Source organism: Bombus pascuorum, chromosome 3 (genome assembly GCF_905332965.1).
Source record: "Bombus pascuorum chromosome 3, iyBomPasc1.1, whole genome shotgun sequence".
Lineage (NCBI taxonomy): Eukaryota > Metazoa > Arthropoda > Insecta > Hymenoptera > Apidae > Bombus > Bombus pascuorum.
Genome location: NC_083490.1, coordinates 951,560 through 965,004, shown reverse-complemented (window position 1 = coordinate 965,004; position 13,445 = coordinate 951,560). Strand labels below are relative to the sequence as shown.

The 13,445-nt window shown below is 45.8% G+C and overlaps 2 protein-coding genes across 25 annotated transcripts in view; both read right to left on the bottom strand.

Moving 5' to 3' along the window:
* LOC132905237 (voltage-dependent calcium channel type A subunit alpha-1) overlaps window positions 1-13,445 on the bottom strand; it is a 101,102-nt gene that overhangs the window by 27,107 nt on the left and 60,550 nt on the right. For 21 of the 24 annotated variants that reach the window (XR_009657763.1, XM_060956332.1, XM_060956331.1 and 18 more), the window contains 12 exons: window positions 12,774-12,888; window positions 12,083-12,477; window positions 8,003-8,106; window positions 6,909-7,064; window positions 6,516-6,736; window positions 4,951-5,054; window positions 4,034-4,149; window positions 3,751-3,810; window positions 3,558-3,650; window positions 1,365-1,565; window positions 594-1,021; window positions 46-368 (listed from right to left, as the gene is read on the bottom strand). Coding sequence is in view for 23 of the 24 variants with exons in the window: in XM_060956332.1 (XP_060812315.1) it covers window positions 46-368; window positions 594-1,021; window positions 1,365-1,565; window positions 3,558-3,650; window positions 3,751-3,810; window positions 4,034-4,149; window positions 4,951-5,054; window positions 6,516-6,736; window positions 6,909-7,064; window positions 8,003-8,106; window positions 12,083-12,477; window positions 12,774-12,888 (2,316 nt within the window). In the remaining variant the exon portion in view is untranslated. Of the gene's footprint in view, window positions 1-45; window positions 369-593; window positions 1,022-1,364; window positions 1,566-3,557; window positions 3,651-3,750; window positions 3,811-4,033; window positions 4,150-4,529; window positions 4,646-4,950; window positions 5,055-6,515; window positions 6,737-6,908; window positions 7,065-8,002; window positions 8,107-11,094; window positions 11,196-12,082; window positions 12,478-12,773; window positions 12,889-13,445 lie in introns of those variants that run through there. The other 3 variants (XM_060956333.1, XM_060956334.1, XM_060956345.1) reach the window with 3 other exon arrangements.
* LOC132905053 (uncharacterized) overlaps window positions 10,882-13,445 on the bottom strand; it is a 142,155-nt gene continuing 139,591 nt past the window's right edge. Inside the window, exon 3 of the mRNA XM_060955979.1 lies at window positions 10,882-10,892. The gene's annotated coding sequence lies outside the window, so the exon portion shown is untranslated. The remainder of the gene's footprint in view (window positions 10,893-13,445) is intronic.

Genomic DNA, 13,445 nt, shown 5'->3' with positions numbered 1-13,445 from the left:
ACCGCGTGTTCGAGATTTCGTGGTCGTAACCAAGAGGAAACTTACAAATTCTGGTTGGGGCTCGGAGGGCAGATTTCTACCTTGGGCGCGCCACCGTCTTTCGGATTCTGCAGAGATTGGATCTCTTTCTCGAGTTCCTGCGCCTGCTTCTGTTTATCCTCTACTTCCTCCTCGTCCTCGGCGGCGCTCAGCTCCTGTGCGTTTGCCAGATTGTCGACGGCGATAGCCAAGAATACGTTCAGCAGAGTGTAGTTGCCGAACAGCACCAACACGATGAAGTACAACGAGTAGATCATGCCCCTCTTGTGACCGCCTTGCGACTCTATACCCTGGTACATCACTTCGTTCCAATCTTCTCCGGTCAGGATCTGCGTGTTATACCCAATCAAGTTATAACCCAATCGCAAACGGTATACCATCGGCAACGTGTCGTTTCTCTCTCTATATCAATATCTATCGAAGCTACTTTCGTCTAAACGTTTCGTCTAAACATTGCGCCGACGGAAAGACCATGTCTCGTGTAACTCTTTCCTTGCGATCGAACGTTCGAAGCAAATAGATAGCAAATTAGATAGCGGTCGAACGAAACTTACTTGGAAGACAGTGAGCAGCGCGATGGGAAAGGTGTTGAAGTTGGTGGGCGGCGTGCCGTAATCGAAGTTGAACTGGCCGCCAAACAGCTGCATACCGAGCAGCGCGAATATGAGAATGAAGAGGAAGAGCAGGAAGAGCAGGGAAATGATGCTACGCATCGAGCTGAGCAGCGATATTACGAGGTTTCTCAGGCTCTTCCAGTATTTGGTGACCTTAAAAATTCGCAGGAGTCTAAGGGCACGTAGGACGGAGAGGCCGAAAGAGCCGGACTTCACCTCGGACCAGATCACTTCGAAGATCGATCCTGAGATGACCACGCAGTCGAAACGATTGAAGCTCGAGTCGAAGTATGTGCGAGGACCGAGCGCGTACACCTTTATGAACATCTCCAACATGAACAGAGCCAGGAACACGAACTCTGCGAAGTCTGTCAACATCCGTTTTAACATCGTTCACAAACCGGTGAGACCAATGAAATTGCCTTCGTACAGAATGATTCTTTTGCTGGTTAATTCAGAGGCAATGAGCGCCAATTACGTCACGATGATACATTCCTCTTGCTACTATATTATACTTTATACGCTATGCTATACCATACCGTACGATACGATACGATACTATACTATACTATGCTATGCTATGCTATACTATATTATACTATGCTAAAAATAGCGAGAGTGTGTAATTGGCGGCACTGTCGCTGAGTTAACTACTCGACGAAAAGATTACCCTGCACTGATCGTTTGGATCTGCCGGAATTGTTTACTTACAGAGGAAATCGGTCAGCCATTGCGGCTGGCCGTAATGCTCCACGGCTACGCAGACGGTGTTGAAGAACACAAGAACGATGACGAACCAGTAGAACTTTTGCGATTTTACAGACTTTCGTATCCAGTACCTGAATCTTCTCTCGGCCAGCCAAAACTGCTTGCAAGGTCCCTTTTCTTTCGTCGAGGAAGCCCTCGAAAACCCTATAAACCGTACATCGATCGTTTTAACAATAATTTCAACATATTCGTATCTCTTCGATACCAGTCGACCGATTTTCTTCGTGCTTGTCTTTTCTTTTTCTATTTTCTCTTTTTTTTTTTTTTTCGTTTGCTACAACAAAGATATCGAGTTTATCCGTGCAATCGCGTCATATCTCGTTAGCGCGTTAACTAACGCTTTCCCGATAATATATATATATATATCGTAATGCGATACAACAAATTACTTCCCGGAAAAATGTTGCATCGCAGAACGCTAAAAGTTTGTCGGCACTCGGTGTTGTATTCGATATCGTGATCCGATTCCACAAACTTTCTTCTATAACTCTCGCTGATAATAGGTTCTACCAAGTTCGTCTGGGAGATCCTGTTTATCTTTCGCTCTTATTCTTTCCTTTTTTTCTTCTTCTTCGATCGTTTAGCGGACAGATATATAGTGGACAGAGACACATCTATTCTAGAGATTACACTAACACAAGCGGCTGTTTCTATCTATTCTGGACCGACGATGCGTGAAGCTAATCTACGACTAGATGTCGAAAGCTACCACTTAACCAGATTTTTACGGCGCTCTATTTCGTCAAACAGATTTCTCGCCGTACACTACTAGAACATCGATATCGGTACTCCTCCACTGCTGGACGTACCTAGACCACGTGGATACACATTCACCTGGCACATTCGTGACTCGTCGTTTCATCGATATCGATGAAACGTGAAAGATTCTCATCAACAAACGGAAAGAACGACGGGTATCGACGATTCTCGCGAATGCCCCAGGCTGATCGGCAAGTATAAATATACATAAATACAAGTATACACAATTACACCAGCCAACAGAAGCAATTCCTAGAGAAAGGAAGGTAAAACGCCTCGATTCACCGTGGTGTGTGTCGTAATTTCTGGGTGTTGAGAATTTCGGAGACAACTGGAATCCGATACGAGACGATCCATGGCGATGTTCGCGGCCCCGCTCCTAAATTACGGTAATTACGCTCGCTTCGTCACGCTGTCTTTTTCCGCCGCCATATGCGTACGCGTATGTGCTTTAATTACGCGACGGTAATTCTTGCGGTGCGAAGGTGCGAGATATGCAGCGATGTAAAGTCGATTATGTGTCTGTGGAAACGATTATCGGAATCACGCGTTATCAAAATCGCGTTCGAATTCGCGCTCGACAGCAATCGGAAAATCTCGAACGATCGCGGTCTCGTTGGTCTACTACGTGTGTACATGAGCGCGCGTATGTGCGTGTACCGATACGGTTGGTGCGTGCGTCGTAGGTGAAACGAAAGAACCTTTGAAAGGAAAAACACAGAGGAAACAGATACGAAAACAAGTTACGAATACAGCCTCGTTTACGTTGCTCTTTGCGAATCGTAACACTGTCTGGTTGTAGTTACCTTTCAGTTTTTTCTTAGGCACTGAAACAAGAGGAGCATCTGATAGCGTGTGTCTAGAATGATCGTCGCCGTGGTCGAGGGAATTAAAGTGTCGCTCTTTATCGGATGCGAAACAGAAATCAGAAGGAACGTCGGATCGTCCCACGAGCAATTCTCGGTCGTTCGTTCGATCGTGGACAAAATTTGAACGAGAAGGCGAAGAAACGTGAACTTATTACTCGTGAGACCATCCGACTTTGGTTTATTAACGCGTCGATCGCAACGCCGACGAGCATGAATATGCAAAATAGAAAGTAACGCCGAGGGAGACTTGGAAATGAAAGAGAAAGCGAGCGAACGTTTCGAAACGACGCTTTCTCCCCAATGCGAACAGAGAATGATCGTAAGACGTAAATATTCTTTAACATCCTCTATCCAATTATGAACGATGCACGAACGATGGTCGGTTTACCAAAGGTCAATGCGAAATCCTTCGTTCAGAGATTGAATTAACGTTTCGATCTTCGATCCAAGAGGAATCAAAGATAATATCGCGTTGGAAGTAACGTTAAGCGGGAAAAATACGACTCACCGTCGTCCTGGTCGTCGTCACCTTCCTCTTCCTCCGTGTCCGTGCTTTTGCTCTTGCCAAGCTTCTTCTTCTTCGCCTCGGCTCTTTTTCTTCCTGCAAACACACGTACATTTTTTCTCCTCTGTCACTCACTCGATAATGCTTAAACATTGTCGTCGACCAGAGAAATTCGTAAAGAGAGGCAGACACGAACCTTCTAATATGTGCTTCTTCTCCTCTTCCGTGGTCCTTTCTTCCGCGAGTATTACCTCCTCTACAAATAACAACGTATATTTACTCTCTATACGGTGGAACACACGAAGAAGACGAAAGCGAACTCGGTCGAACGAAAAAGGATCGACCTATCGTTAGACGATGCGTAAAACGACTGATACAAAAAGGACAAAAGCTACGAGGAGTTTACAGCCTAAAAAAGACGTTAGCCGTAAAGGGTGCGCGATCGATAAACCATGTAGCTGGCATGTTGACTTTCTAACCTGCTTTGCAGATCCAATTCAGGTAACAGTACAGTTCATGCTCGAGCTGCTGCTGTCTTCGCAATTTCAGGAAGGACTGCCTGTTCTCCACCTTTTCCCTCTCCTTCGCAAACTCTCTACAAGCGTTACAAAGATGATAGAGCAGCGTTACACGGGACAACAAGGGATCGTTTCCACATAAATACGCCTTTCCTCTTTTCTTTCATTGCGCGCGTTACTTTAGCCAGCGAATGTCCGAGTTGTCGCGGTATACATTCTAACCTAGCGAGTGGTTCTAGCAAGGATTCTATAAACGGGACAATTCGAGACGTTTACGCAACACGTATCGCATTAGCCGCGACGCGGCGTCTATCGGGCCAAACAACTACAGGTTGTACTACTAGCAGCGCGACCACGCGTTACTCTGGCTCTACTACTGCTACTGGCGGCGACTCGCCTACCCAGCGAGTAAACGGCTAGCGCGACAAACTTAAGGAAAGATCGATCGTTTCGAAACCTGCTTGAGTGATCCATTTTAAGTAGGCACTGAACGCAGTCGTGAATAGACGCTTTCTCTTTGTTTTCTGATAAGCCGCCCGCCTCTCGACGCGTGTTCTTTCGTTCGAAAACTCCCTGACGAACAGAAAGAAACGTAATCGGCCGTTCTTCGTTGGAACCGCGACGGCCTGACCCGAGTCGTTGAGCCGTTCGTACATCGAACAAACGAATTCTCGTCGACGCGACGAATCCACGAGACGTTTTTCTTCGACGTGCAAATACCAACATCCTCCTTTACATAGTCCGGTAAGGACGCAAATAACGTTTCACGTTCACCGTGGATTTGTCACGTGTTCGTAAAATTCGTAAGAATCCGGCGAATTTGGTAAATCAGAGAGACGGAAACGAGGATCGCGTTAATCGAAAATGAAGATACTCACCCGCTCAGGACACCGAGAACTAAGTTCAGCATGAAGAATGAGCCAAGGACGATCAATGGTATAAAGTAAATCCAGTTGTACGTGCTGCCAAGAGCGTCGTTTGTCTGCAAATTTGACCAGAGCCACGTGAAGCCCGTGTTACGTGTGCGAGCGCGAGTCACCGATTCCACGCAGCTGTCACGCGCATCGATCGCGATGATCGAAACCAAACAGTTGGCATACGACATACAAACATCGAGACACTTAACCCTTTGTTTCTCCCCCCTCCCACCTTTCCCTTTCTCACTTGTTCTTGTTCCGCTTGGAAGCTATCTCTAGGAATCTAAGCTTTCGTTTTTTAACTCTTCCTTGCAAGAAACAGCACCAATTTCCCTCGTCGCGAAGGCCAATTTCGTTTCAAGTTGTAAGAATGGAACTCAAGGTACACGCTCGTCGATTCGTACGCTCATCGTGCAGCGTTACGAATCGCGAGTAACACGACTAGTCGATTACACACAACACTTAAGGTGACAGTGATTAGAAAACGAGAAAAAAAAAGAAAAAAAAAGAAAGAAGATAGAACATATTAACACTATACAAAGAGACAACGGTCAACAGTTTCATGGATATCGCAGTGCCATTTCTCATACAACAGGCATGTATCATTTGTAAGATACGATTTGTCGAATAAGAAAAAAAGAAAAAAAAAAAACGAGACATAGACAAGGAATTTCCATCGTACCGAGAAATGAAAGATATCGATCGTTGTGCGCGGAACCGAATCGAAGAAATTCAAGATCCTCTGACGGAGGATCGCGTGGTTCGAAGTTCTTCGAGTTGCGGTAGCGCAGAGTACGAAGCTTACAAAAAGAAATGCAATTAACACCAAGATTTGCAAAGAGGGCTGAAACTGACAGTGTTATACTGAGCAAGGTGAACATGTAGGTCAGTGTTAGCTGTTAAAATATCTGCAAGCATTTCTCTTCGGTTCCGACGAACAAGAATGAAACGGGCGGAAGCGAGACGTCATAGGGCACAGACACAGATATAAAGTGAAAAGAAGGGGTGACGAATAAACACGGGCACACAGACAAGGGATGATCGGACAAGGATGGAAGGACCGTTACGAAGGGATGAGATATAGGATCACATTTAGAAATTTCAACAGACGTATTAAAAGTAGCGAACGACGGCAAGCAATGGAAGAAAGGTATACATATATACGGTAGGTAGATGAAACGACAGAGAGAACGGAACGTACTCGTCGAATCGACGACCACTCGCAACGCCAGGTCGTTTTCCCCTTGGCGAAACCGAGTCGTTGTTCGCGGTCGATTTCCAACCGAACGAGAGAGATTTGGCAAAAAAACGAACGACGGATGCGAATAGGAAAATAAAGGGAGTCGACTCGACGTGGAACGGAGAAACGCGAGATGACGGAGAAAGTATCGGCGCGTTTGATACGCGTTGACTCGGGGTACGTGCGCGACGTGACGACACGCAAGAGAGAAACGTACGTATATAGGAAACAGAGAGAGAAAGAGACAGAGAGTTTTTAACACTGAAGGACATATCTCTTGCTTTACCCAGTACAATATGGCAGTCCAGCCCTCCATAGTGATGCACTGGAAGACAGTGAGCATGGCGAATCCGATGTTGTCGAAGCTGGTGATGCCGAAGTTTGGTCCCTCCCAGTGATCCATGCACGTCGAGATGTTCGCGTCGCACACGTGGGCCCCGAATGGCGCCTCGGATTTGTTGTCCGTGTTACACGGGCTCGCCTGTTCGCCCTCCTTCACGATTACATCTACAACAGAGTGAACGTCAGACCGATCGGTTCTCCTTCGTTCTTTCCTTCCTTCGTTTCCATTCGTCAACGACTCTATTACTCGGACGGATCGCTTTCTCTCTCCGGCTCTTGTTTTCCGAACGTATCGAACGAAAGAAAAGAAACGCTTCTCTCCACATGGTTTACTCACTGATATCCCTGATGCTGTAACACGTTTTATGCAGGGTTCCCGAATAGAATTCGAGCCCGATGATGGCGAATATCACGATGGCGAAGAGCACCAGCAGACCGATCTGCAGAAGCGGCGCCATTGCCTTGATAATAGACTTGAGCACCACCTGGAGACCTGTTTGGAAGAAATTCGACAGGAGTAATTCAGGTCCAACCACCGCGCCCTCCAAGCGTTTATTTACTCTCTTTTTATACTCGTTTCGCGTCTCTTTACTTTTCCTCGCTGCTCGGGGAAGCGTGCGTGCCGTACTGTCTTTTCTTTTTTCATTTTTTCTTTTCTTTTTTCTTTTTTTCATTTTTTTTTTGTCCCGAAGCGAAACTCCCGAAACGAAATCAACGCTCGACTATCGTGTTCGAACAAAGGCGTTTGTATTATCGATACGAGGATCCACAGCGGCTAAACAATTGAGATACTTCGTTCTTGTTACATGGACACAGCATACAACTCTCAAAAGATATAGCTATTTGGGTGGTGCTACGTAAAACAAAATAGTCGTTCTAACGTTGCAAGGCATCTACGTGTAGATATATAGATATAAAAATATATATACTTGCAATAACGTTAATACTACAACTGAACTACGAGCTTTATGTCTGAAACGTTTAGTCGTCGGTTCGCTCGTAATCGGATCTACGTAGCAGCTATCGATCAATGGAAACGTTTCGAAGAATCGAAGATCCGATCGATCCCCGAAGTATCCGAATTGCAGAGGCAGAGGGAAATCAGAATGCGCGTTCCTCGAGCACCGAGCCTCGTGTTTTCGCGTTTTTTCTTCTAAGAAAAAAATTAGCTCGCTCCGTATACCGAACGGAATCGAACGTGCAATGTACTTTACTTTGATTTTCTTCGTGACTGGAAATTATTTTCAACAGCGACTCGAAAGCGAACTGATCGTTCGAAAAGTGCCAAAACATTTGACGAGCGAGTGATATTAAGAAGAAAAAAAAAAGAAAAAAAAAAAGAATAGAGAAAAAAAGAGAAGAATGACGGAGAGGCCGTTTCGTTCGATTCGGCTGGATTTTCATGGCCGATTGTATTGAAACGCTACTCACTCGGTATGCCGGAGACAAGTTTGAGCGGTCGCAACACGCGTATCGCACGCAACGTGCGCAGATCCATATCCAGTTCTATGCCTTGCGAGAACGCCGTGATGAACCTGCCCCAAAACACACACACCCCGCCACACTTTACTACTTTCTACTCTATTACACTAATACTCACGCTACTTAAGTACTTAAGCTACACAACTATGTGGTAACTAGCGTTCTATGACCTAACCGATGGGAAATGGGAGAATGTCTAATCGGGGTGAAGCTCGTCGGGGACCGATATATCTTCGCTTCTTTTTCTTCTTTGTAATATATATATATATACGACACGAAATCAATTTTATCTCAACGTAGGTTTTCTATACCCTTTCGAAACTATGTAGGTCGGACGGACAGGGGATGAAATTCTATGAGTGGCGACATTAAACGCGACCGTTCTTTACCATTTCTTGCTACGTCTATGCCGACTATGACTAAATTGCGTGCTGATAAGCGGATCCGATATACGCTCGAAAGTGCTAGGAGACATCTTTTAATCCTTAATAATTACGCCATAACATCGATAACGTTAATAATAATTTCGTTTAAATCTTTCGATAAAATTATCAACGTATCGGTACTTTGTACCTTTTTCCAATTTTCAAGCAAATATAATAACTCACGAAGCCCCTAGGACTTTGGAGCGAAGGCGCGAGTAATAAAACTTTTAGACTCGTCGCGTATTTCCGCGTGTGTACTCTGCGATCGATGGCGACGAAACGTGAAAGTTAACCCTTCGCGCCCCTCGATCGTACGTACAATCGAATTCAAAGACAAAAAGCTCGACTCTCGATTCTCACAGCGTCGGATTAGCTTATCGAATTAGCGCATCGTCGGATCACCCTTTAAACTATAATCGCGAAAGGCGGAGAGAACGGTTTCCAAGTTCGATCGATTCGGCTTAATATCGAAAGCATGAAGACGGGTTAACGGGTCGACGGGATGGAGCAACTACGCTAAGAGATTAAACGTTTAACGATTTCTTTTATCAAGAGGATTTCGACGCTTGGATAGAGAGGAAATTCTTATTAAGTTACTCACGCGAGATTCTAATTCTAGATGCCGTTGAATACAATCCTCCGCTAACTATAACTCTAGTTCCACGAAGATAATAAACGGTAACATCCGTCGTGGTCGTTCAACTCGTTCGTACGAGGCTTACCCCTGTTCTCTGTCGATCGCAAAAATATCGACGGATCGTTTCGTTTAATCATCCGTTTATTTCGTTCTGCTTTTATCGTTCGAAACGACCACGACGGATCGCCGATAGCGTTGGCGTCCTAAATATAGCTAGGATTGCTCGGGCCCTAAAATACACCGCTAATTGGGAATGTCTATAAATTAGAAGCGAAATAGGAAGATATCCCATACTGCAGAGTTTGCATTCTTCGTAAAATCTTCGTGAAATCTTCGTCGAATCATCGCAGAATCTTGGTCATCGTGGAAGAAAAATTGATTTCATTCTCGAACGTTGAATTTGCATCCTGGTATCTTTTTTCTTTCTTTCTTTTTTCTTTTCTTTCTTTTTTTTTTTTTTTCTTCTTCTTTGGTAAGAGGAGTCCGAATTCGTTCGCACGCTATGATTCGTGTTGCGGAGTAATCGTGGGGAAGAGAAATTTCGAGGACCGTGATCGAAGGGAAAGCAGACAAGAGAGAGGATATCTCGGTCGAAGTCTAAAAGTCTGTGTAGGACTATGACTCGGTCTCTCGAGGATGTCTAAAGGTACCACTCTCTAGCAAACACGAGCTTGCTCGAATACGTTACTGTTCTAGAACATGTACCTATTTACCAACGTATAGTCAATTCTATCAATCAGTGACTGTGACTAAAGATAGAGTTTGCTAAATATAGAGACACCTGCAGGCCAGTAGTAGTTTCGTGTTTTCTGCGTGTGTACGTGTATAGTAAGTATACGTGCGCGTATTCCGCGTTACGCGACAAATTTCGAATCGAAAGAAGTCTAACGTATATAATAACAATTCGTACGCTATCGAACGAGCATCGAAACATCAGCGAGACCGTTTACACCGATTAAATCGAATTTGCTTCGGTCGTTCGTTCGTCTCGCGTTCGTTTATCGCGTCGTATGCGAGCGAAATATTTTCTCGAAATTTTCGATACACCTGACGTGTGGTAGACGCTACGTGAGCAGAATACGAAATAAAAAAAAAATTCGAACGGCGAATTAAAGATACTCGTCGCGCATCGCGGCAACGAAAATTCACCGCACGTCCGATAACTTTTTCCTTCCCTAATGAAAAGCCAAAGATTTCGTCGATGAGTCGACGTGCCGGTATATTCGCGCCGTACGATTCGCGTGTTACGTAAGTGTGTGTGTGTGTGTGTATGTGCGTGAATGTTCGTGCGTGCCTCTGTCTGTGTGTGTGTGTGTGCGTGCGTGTGCGTATGTACGTGTCTAATTTGTCGACTTTGAAACTCTCTAAATGTACGAATAACTTGTGCACAAAACTGAACATAACGACAGAAGATATAGAGCAAATATAGTAACGCAATATAACACTAGCGACTAATTCACGCAAGTCCTCTATAGAGACAGTAGAATATCAATAATACGCATAGATATATATATATATGTATAACGTATAAGACACTCGAATTACGCAAACCACGTGGACACAGAATATATATATATATAGATATTATGTTCAATTAATATCGATCATCAAACTGCCAACGATCATCTAGCGTCAATCAACTGTTTCTAATACACCCATAGCCTCTAAGTGGTGGTCAATCAACGATAAAAAACGGAACGCTTAAACGACGTGAAAAACGTGTATAAATAATCGGGAGAACTAAAGAAGGAAACTAAAAGGATAGAAACTAATAAATCTGTAATAGAAAGATGAAACGTATATAAAACTAAGGAGACTAGTCGAACGCACACAAACTGCCAGGAACAACGGGGGATTAGTTAGTTAGTTAGTTAGTTAGTTATCAATCTGCTGCTCGACTGTTCTCTGTTACTGCACTCTGTACTGTTACTTATGGCGTTTGTATCGTTTGCCGTTTCGCAGAACTGTGACTGACTCACTTGGAATTTTCGAAACCAGCTTTAGCGGTCTGAGGACCCTGAAGGAACGTAGCATACGCAGGTCGACGTCCACGTTTGTTTCGGCGAACACGGTCATCGACCTAATCCAAGGATTACTCTAGAATCTATCTGCTCGGCCGAAAAAAACCGATCGACGTGCGATCTCCTTAAATCTTAAATCAATGCGGAGAAAGATCCTTTCGTTGCGTCGTCGTTCAATTTCAAGCGAGTTTTCGTTCGCGTGTAAACGTTTCTCTGTTCGACGTCGTAATCGATCGTCGGCTAAGAAATCGAAACGCGTAGGACGCGGCCAACGACGTGGAAAGAAAGGCTTTCTCCGTAAACAGGGCTCCTCGAGGCGAGCGTAATCGGAGGGATAATAGGGGTGTGGTGGTTTAACGCGAAATCATCGAAACGGAACGCGCTGCAAATTCGATCAAAGCCTGACCAAGTAACATTCTCCTCGTCCACTGTTTTCCTCTCCATGCGTTTTCTTACGAGACGAAGCGAGTACGCGCGCGATGCACATCGCCGTCCAACGACCAACAGACGGACAAATAGACAGTGGTAGATGGAAAAAAGTGGAAAGAGCAAGAATGCGCTCGTTCGTTTGCACGGAGTAGAAGAACACGGGGGGGGGTGTCGGGGAGATGGAGAATGAAATGATGAGTGAGCTCGCGGTGAAACAAAGTAACGAGAAAAGTAGAAGGAAACGAAAGTACGTAAAACTCTAGCGATGAGCTTTCGCGAATTTTAACGAAGGATGATCCCTGTTTTCCGTATTCCTGGACTGTTTTACATCTCTCTCTCTCTCTCTCTCTCTGTCTCTCTCTTTCGCACGCGCGCAAATCGATCGACGGGGCTTTCGAACTCGAACCGAGAGCGATGGAATACGGAAAAGCGAGATCTCCCGTTGTCAAAGATCGTCCCGGAGAAGAAAGGGGAGAGAGTATCGATAGCGTAGAATAATAGAAAACGATTCGCTCACCCGGTCACCACAACGAAGAAATCCATGATGTTCCAGATGTTGCGCAGATAGGAGCCACGGTGGAGGACGAAGCCAAGGGCGAGGATCTTGAGGCTCGCCTCGACGCAGAAGATCCCGAGGAAGTAGATTTCCGTGGCCTCGAGCTTCTGCGCGAGTATGGTTTTGTCCTGCTTCGGCAGGTGCTCCTCGAGGGCGAGGACTACGCAATTGGCGATGATGGTGAGCAGGACGGCGTACTCGAAGGGCGGCCATTCGATTATGAAGCGAGTATGCTTCCTGATGCAGTTATCCTCCGACAGGATGAACAACGACGTAGTGCCCTTGCCACCTGCCCCACCGCCACCCGCCCCTCCGCCCTGATCCCGGCCTGGCGCCATGTCCACCAGACCAGGTACCTGTTTACAACGTTTTCCTTCCGTTTAATCTCATCCTATCCCCTTTCTTACCATCCGTATCCTTCCTCGATACTCTATAAATTCAACGCGATTCTTTTCCCATTATTCCGTAACCTCTCGATAACGATCGTTTCTTCTCCCCCCCGAGAAACCGAACGTTTTCCTCGCCACGACACGAACAAGCAAGACACCAGACGATACCTGTCCGAGGGCGAATGCCCAGCGATAACCCGATCCCTTCGCGACAAAGCAAAGAAAACTGGCTCATAGATTTTTCGAGATTTTTCGCCTCTTACCTCCCCTCCAAAGCTAGTCCAGTCACCGAGACCACTCAGTCCGGCCAACCTCGGCCTTCTCCTGTACTGACTCGCGTATCCAGGGTCCCTTTGTGCCGCCTCTTGCGCTGCCAACCTGCAAATCACGCAAGATAAAAGGTGTTAGCCAGCGAGCCAAAACTCACGGTATGTTATCGGGCACGCGTATGCGACGGCACACCTTGCCACCAGAGGATACCATCGATTTTGCAAACTCGTAGTTCGCGGCGTGTCACCGGCAAACACGGAAACGAATAGGCGACCGCGAGAAGCGGACGCGATCGCGTTCGACTTTCGTGATACGCGACATTCGACCGAGCAATTTCGGCGAGAGATTCCGCCTGTCGAGATAAGAAATGCAAAGTCACGCTACCGAGGCATTGCGACGCGATCAAATACGCCAGGAATATACGTACAGAGCGTGATTATTTTTGGGAGGATAAGAATCGCCTGGTCGGATGGTAGTTGCCAAGTGTTTCGCCAGAGAGGTCGTTAATGGCCAGCGCGAGCATATAATACGCCGCTGGGGCTAATTAACTACATTAGCCGAGACTTTTGCAGCTAGAAGCCTGCCACGTGCGTGGCTTCTACTCGTAGGAAAGTGCAATCAAGGTAGCCGGTAATGCAATAACTCGCGACAAGGATACCGCATAG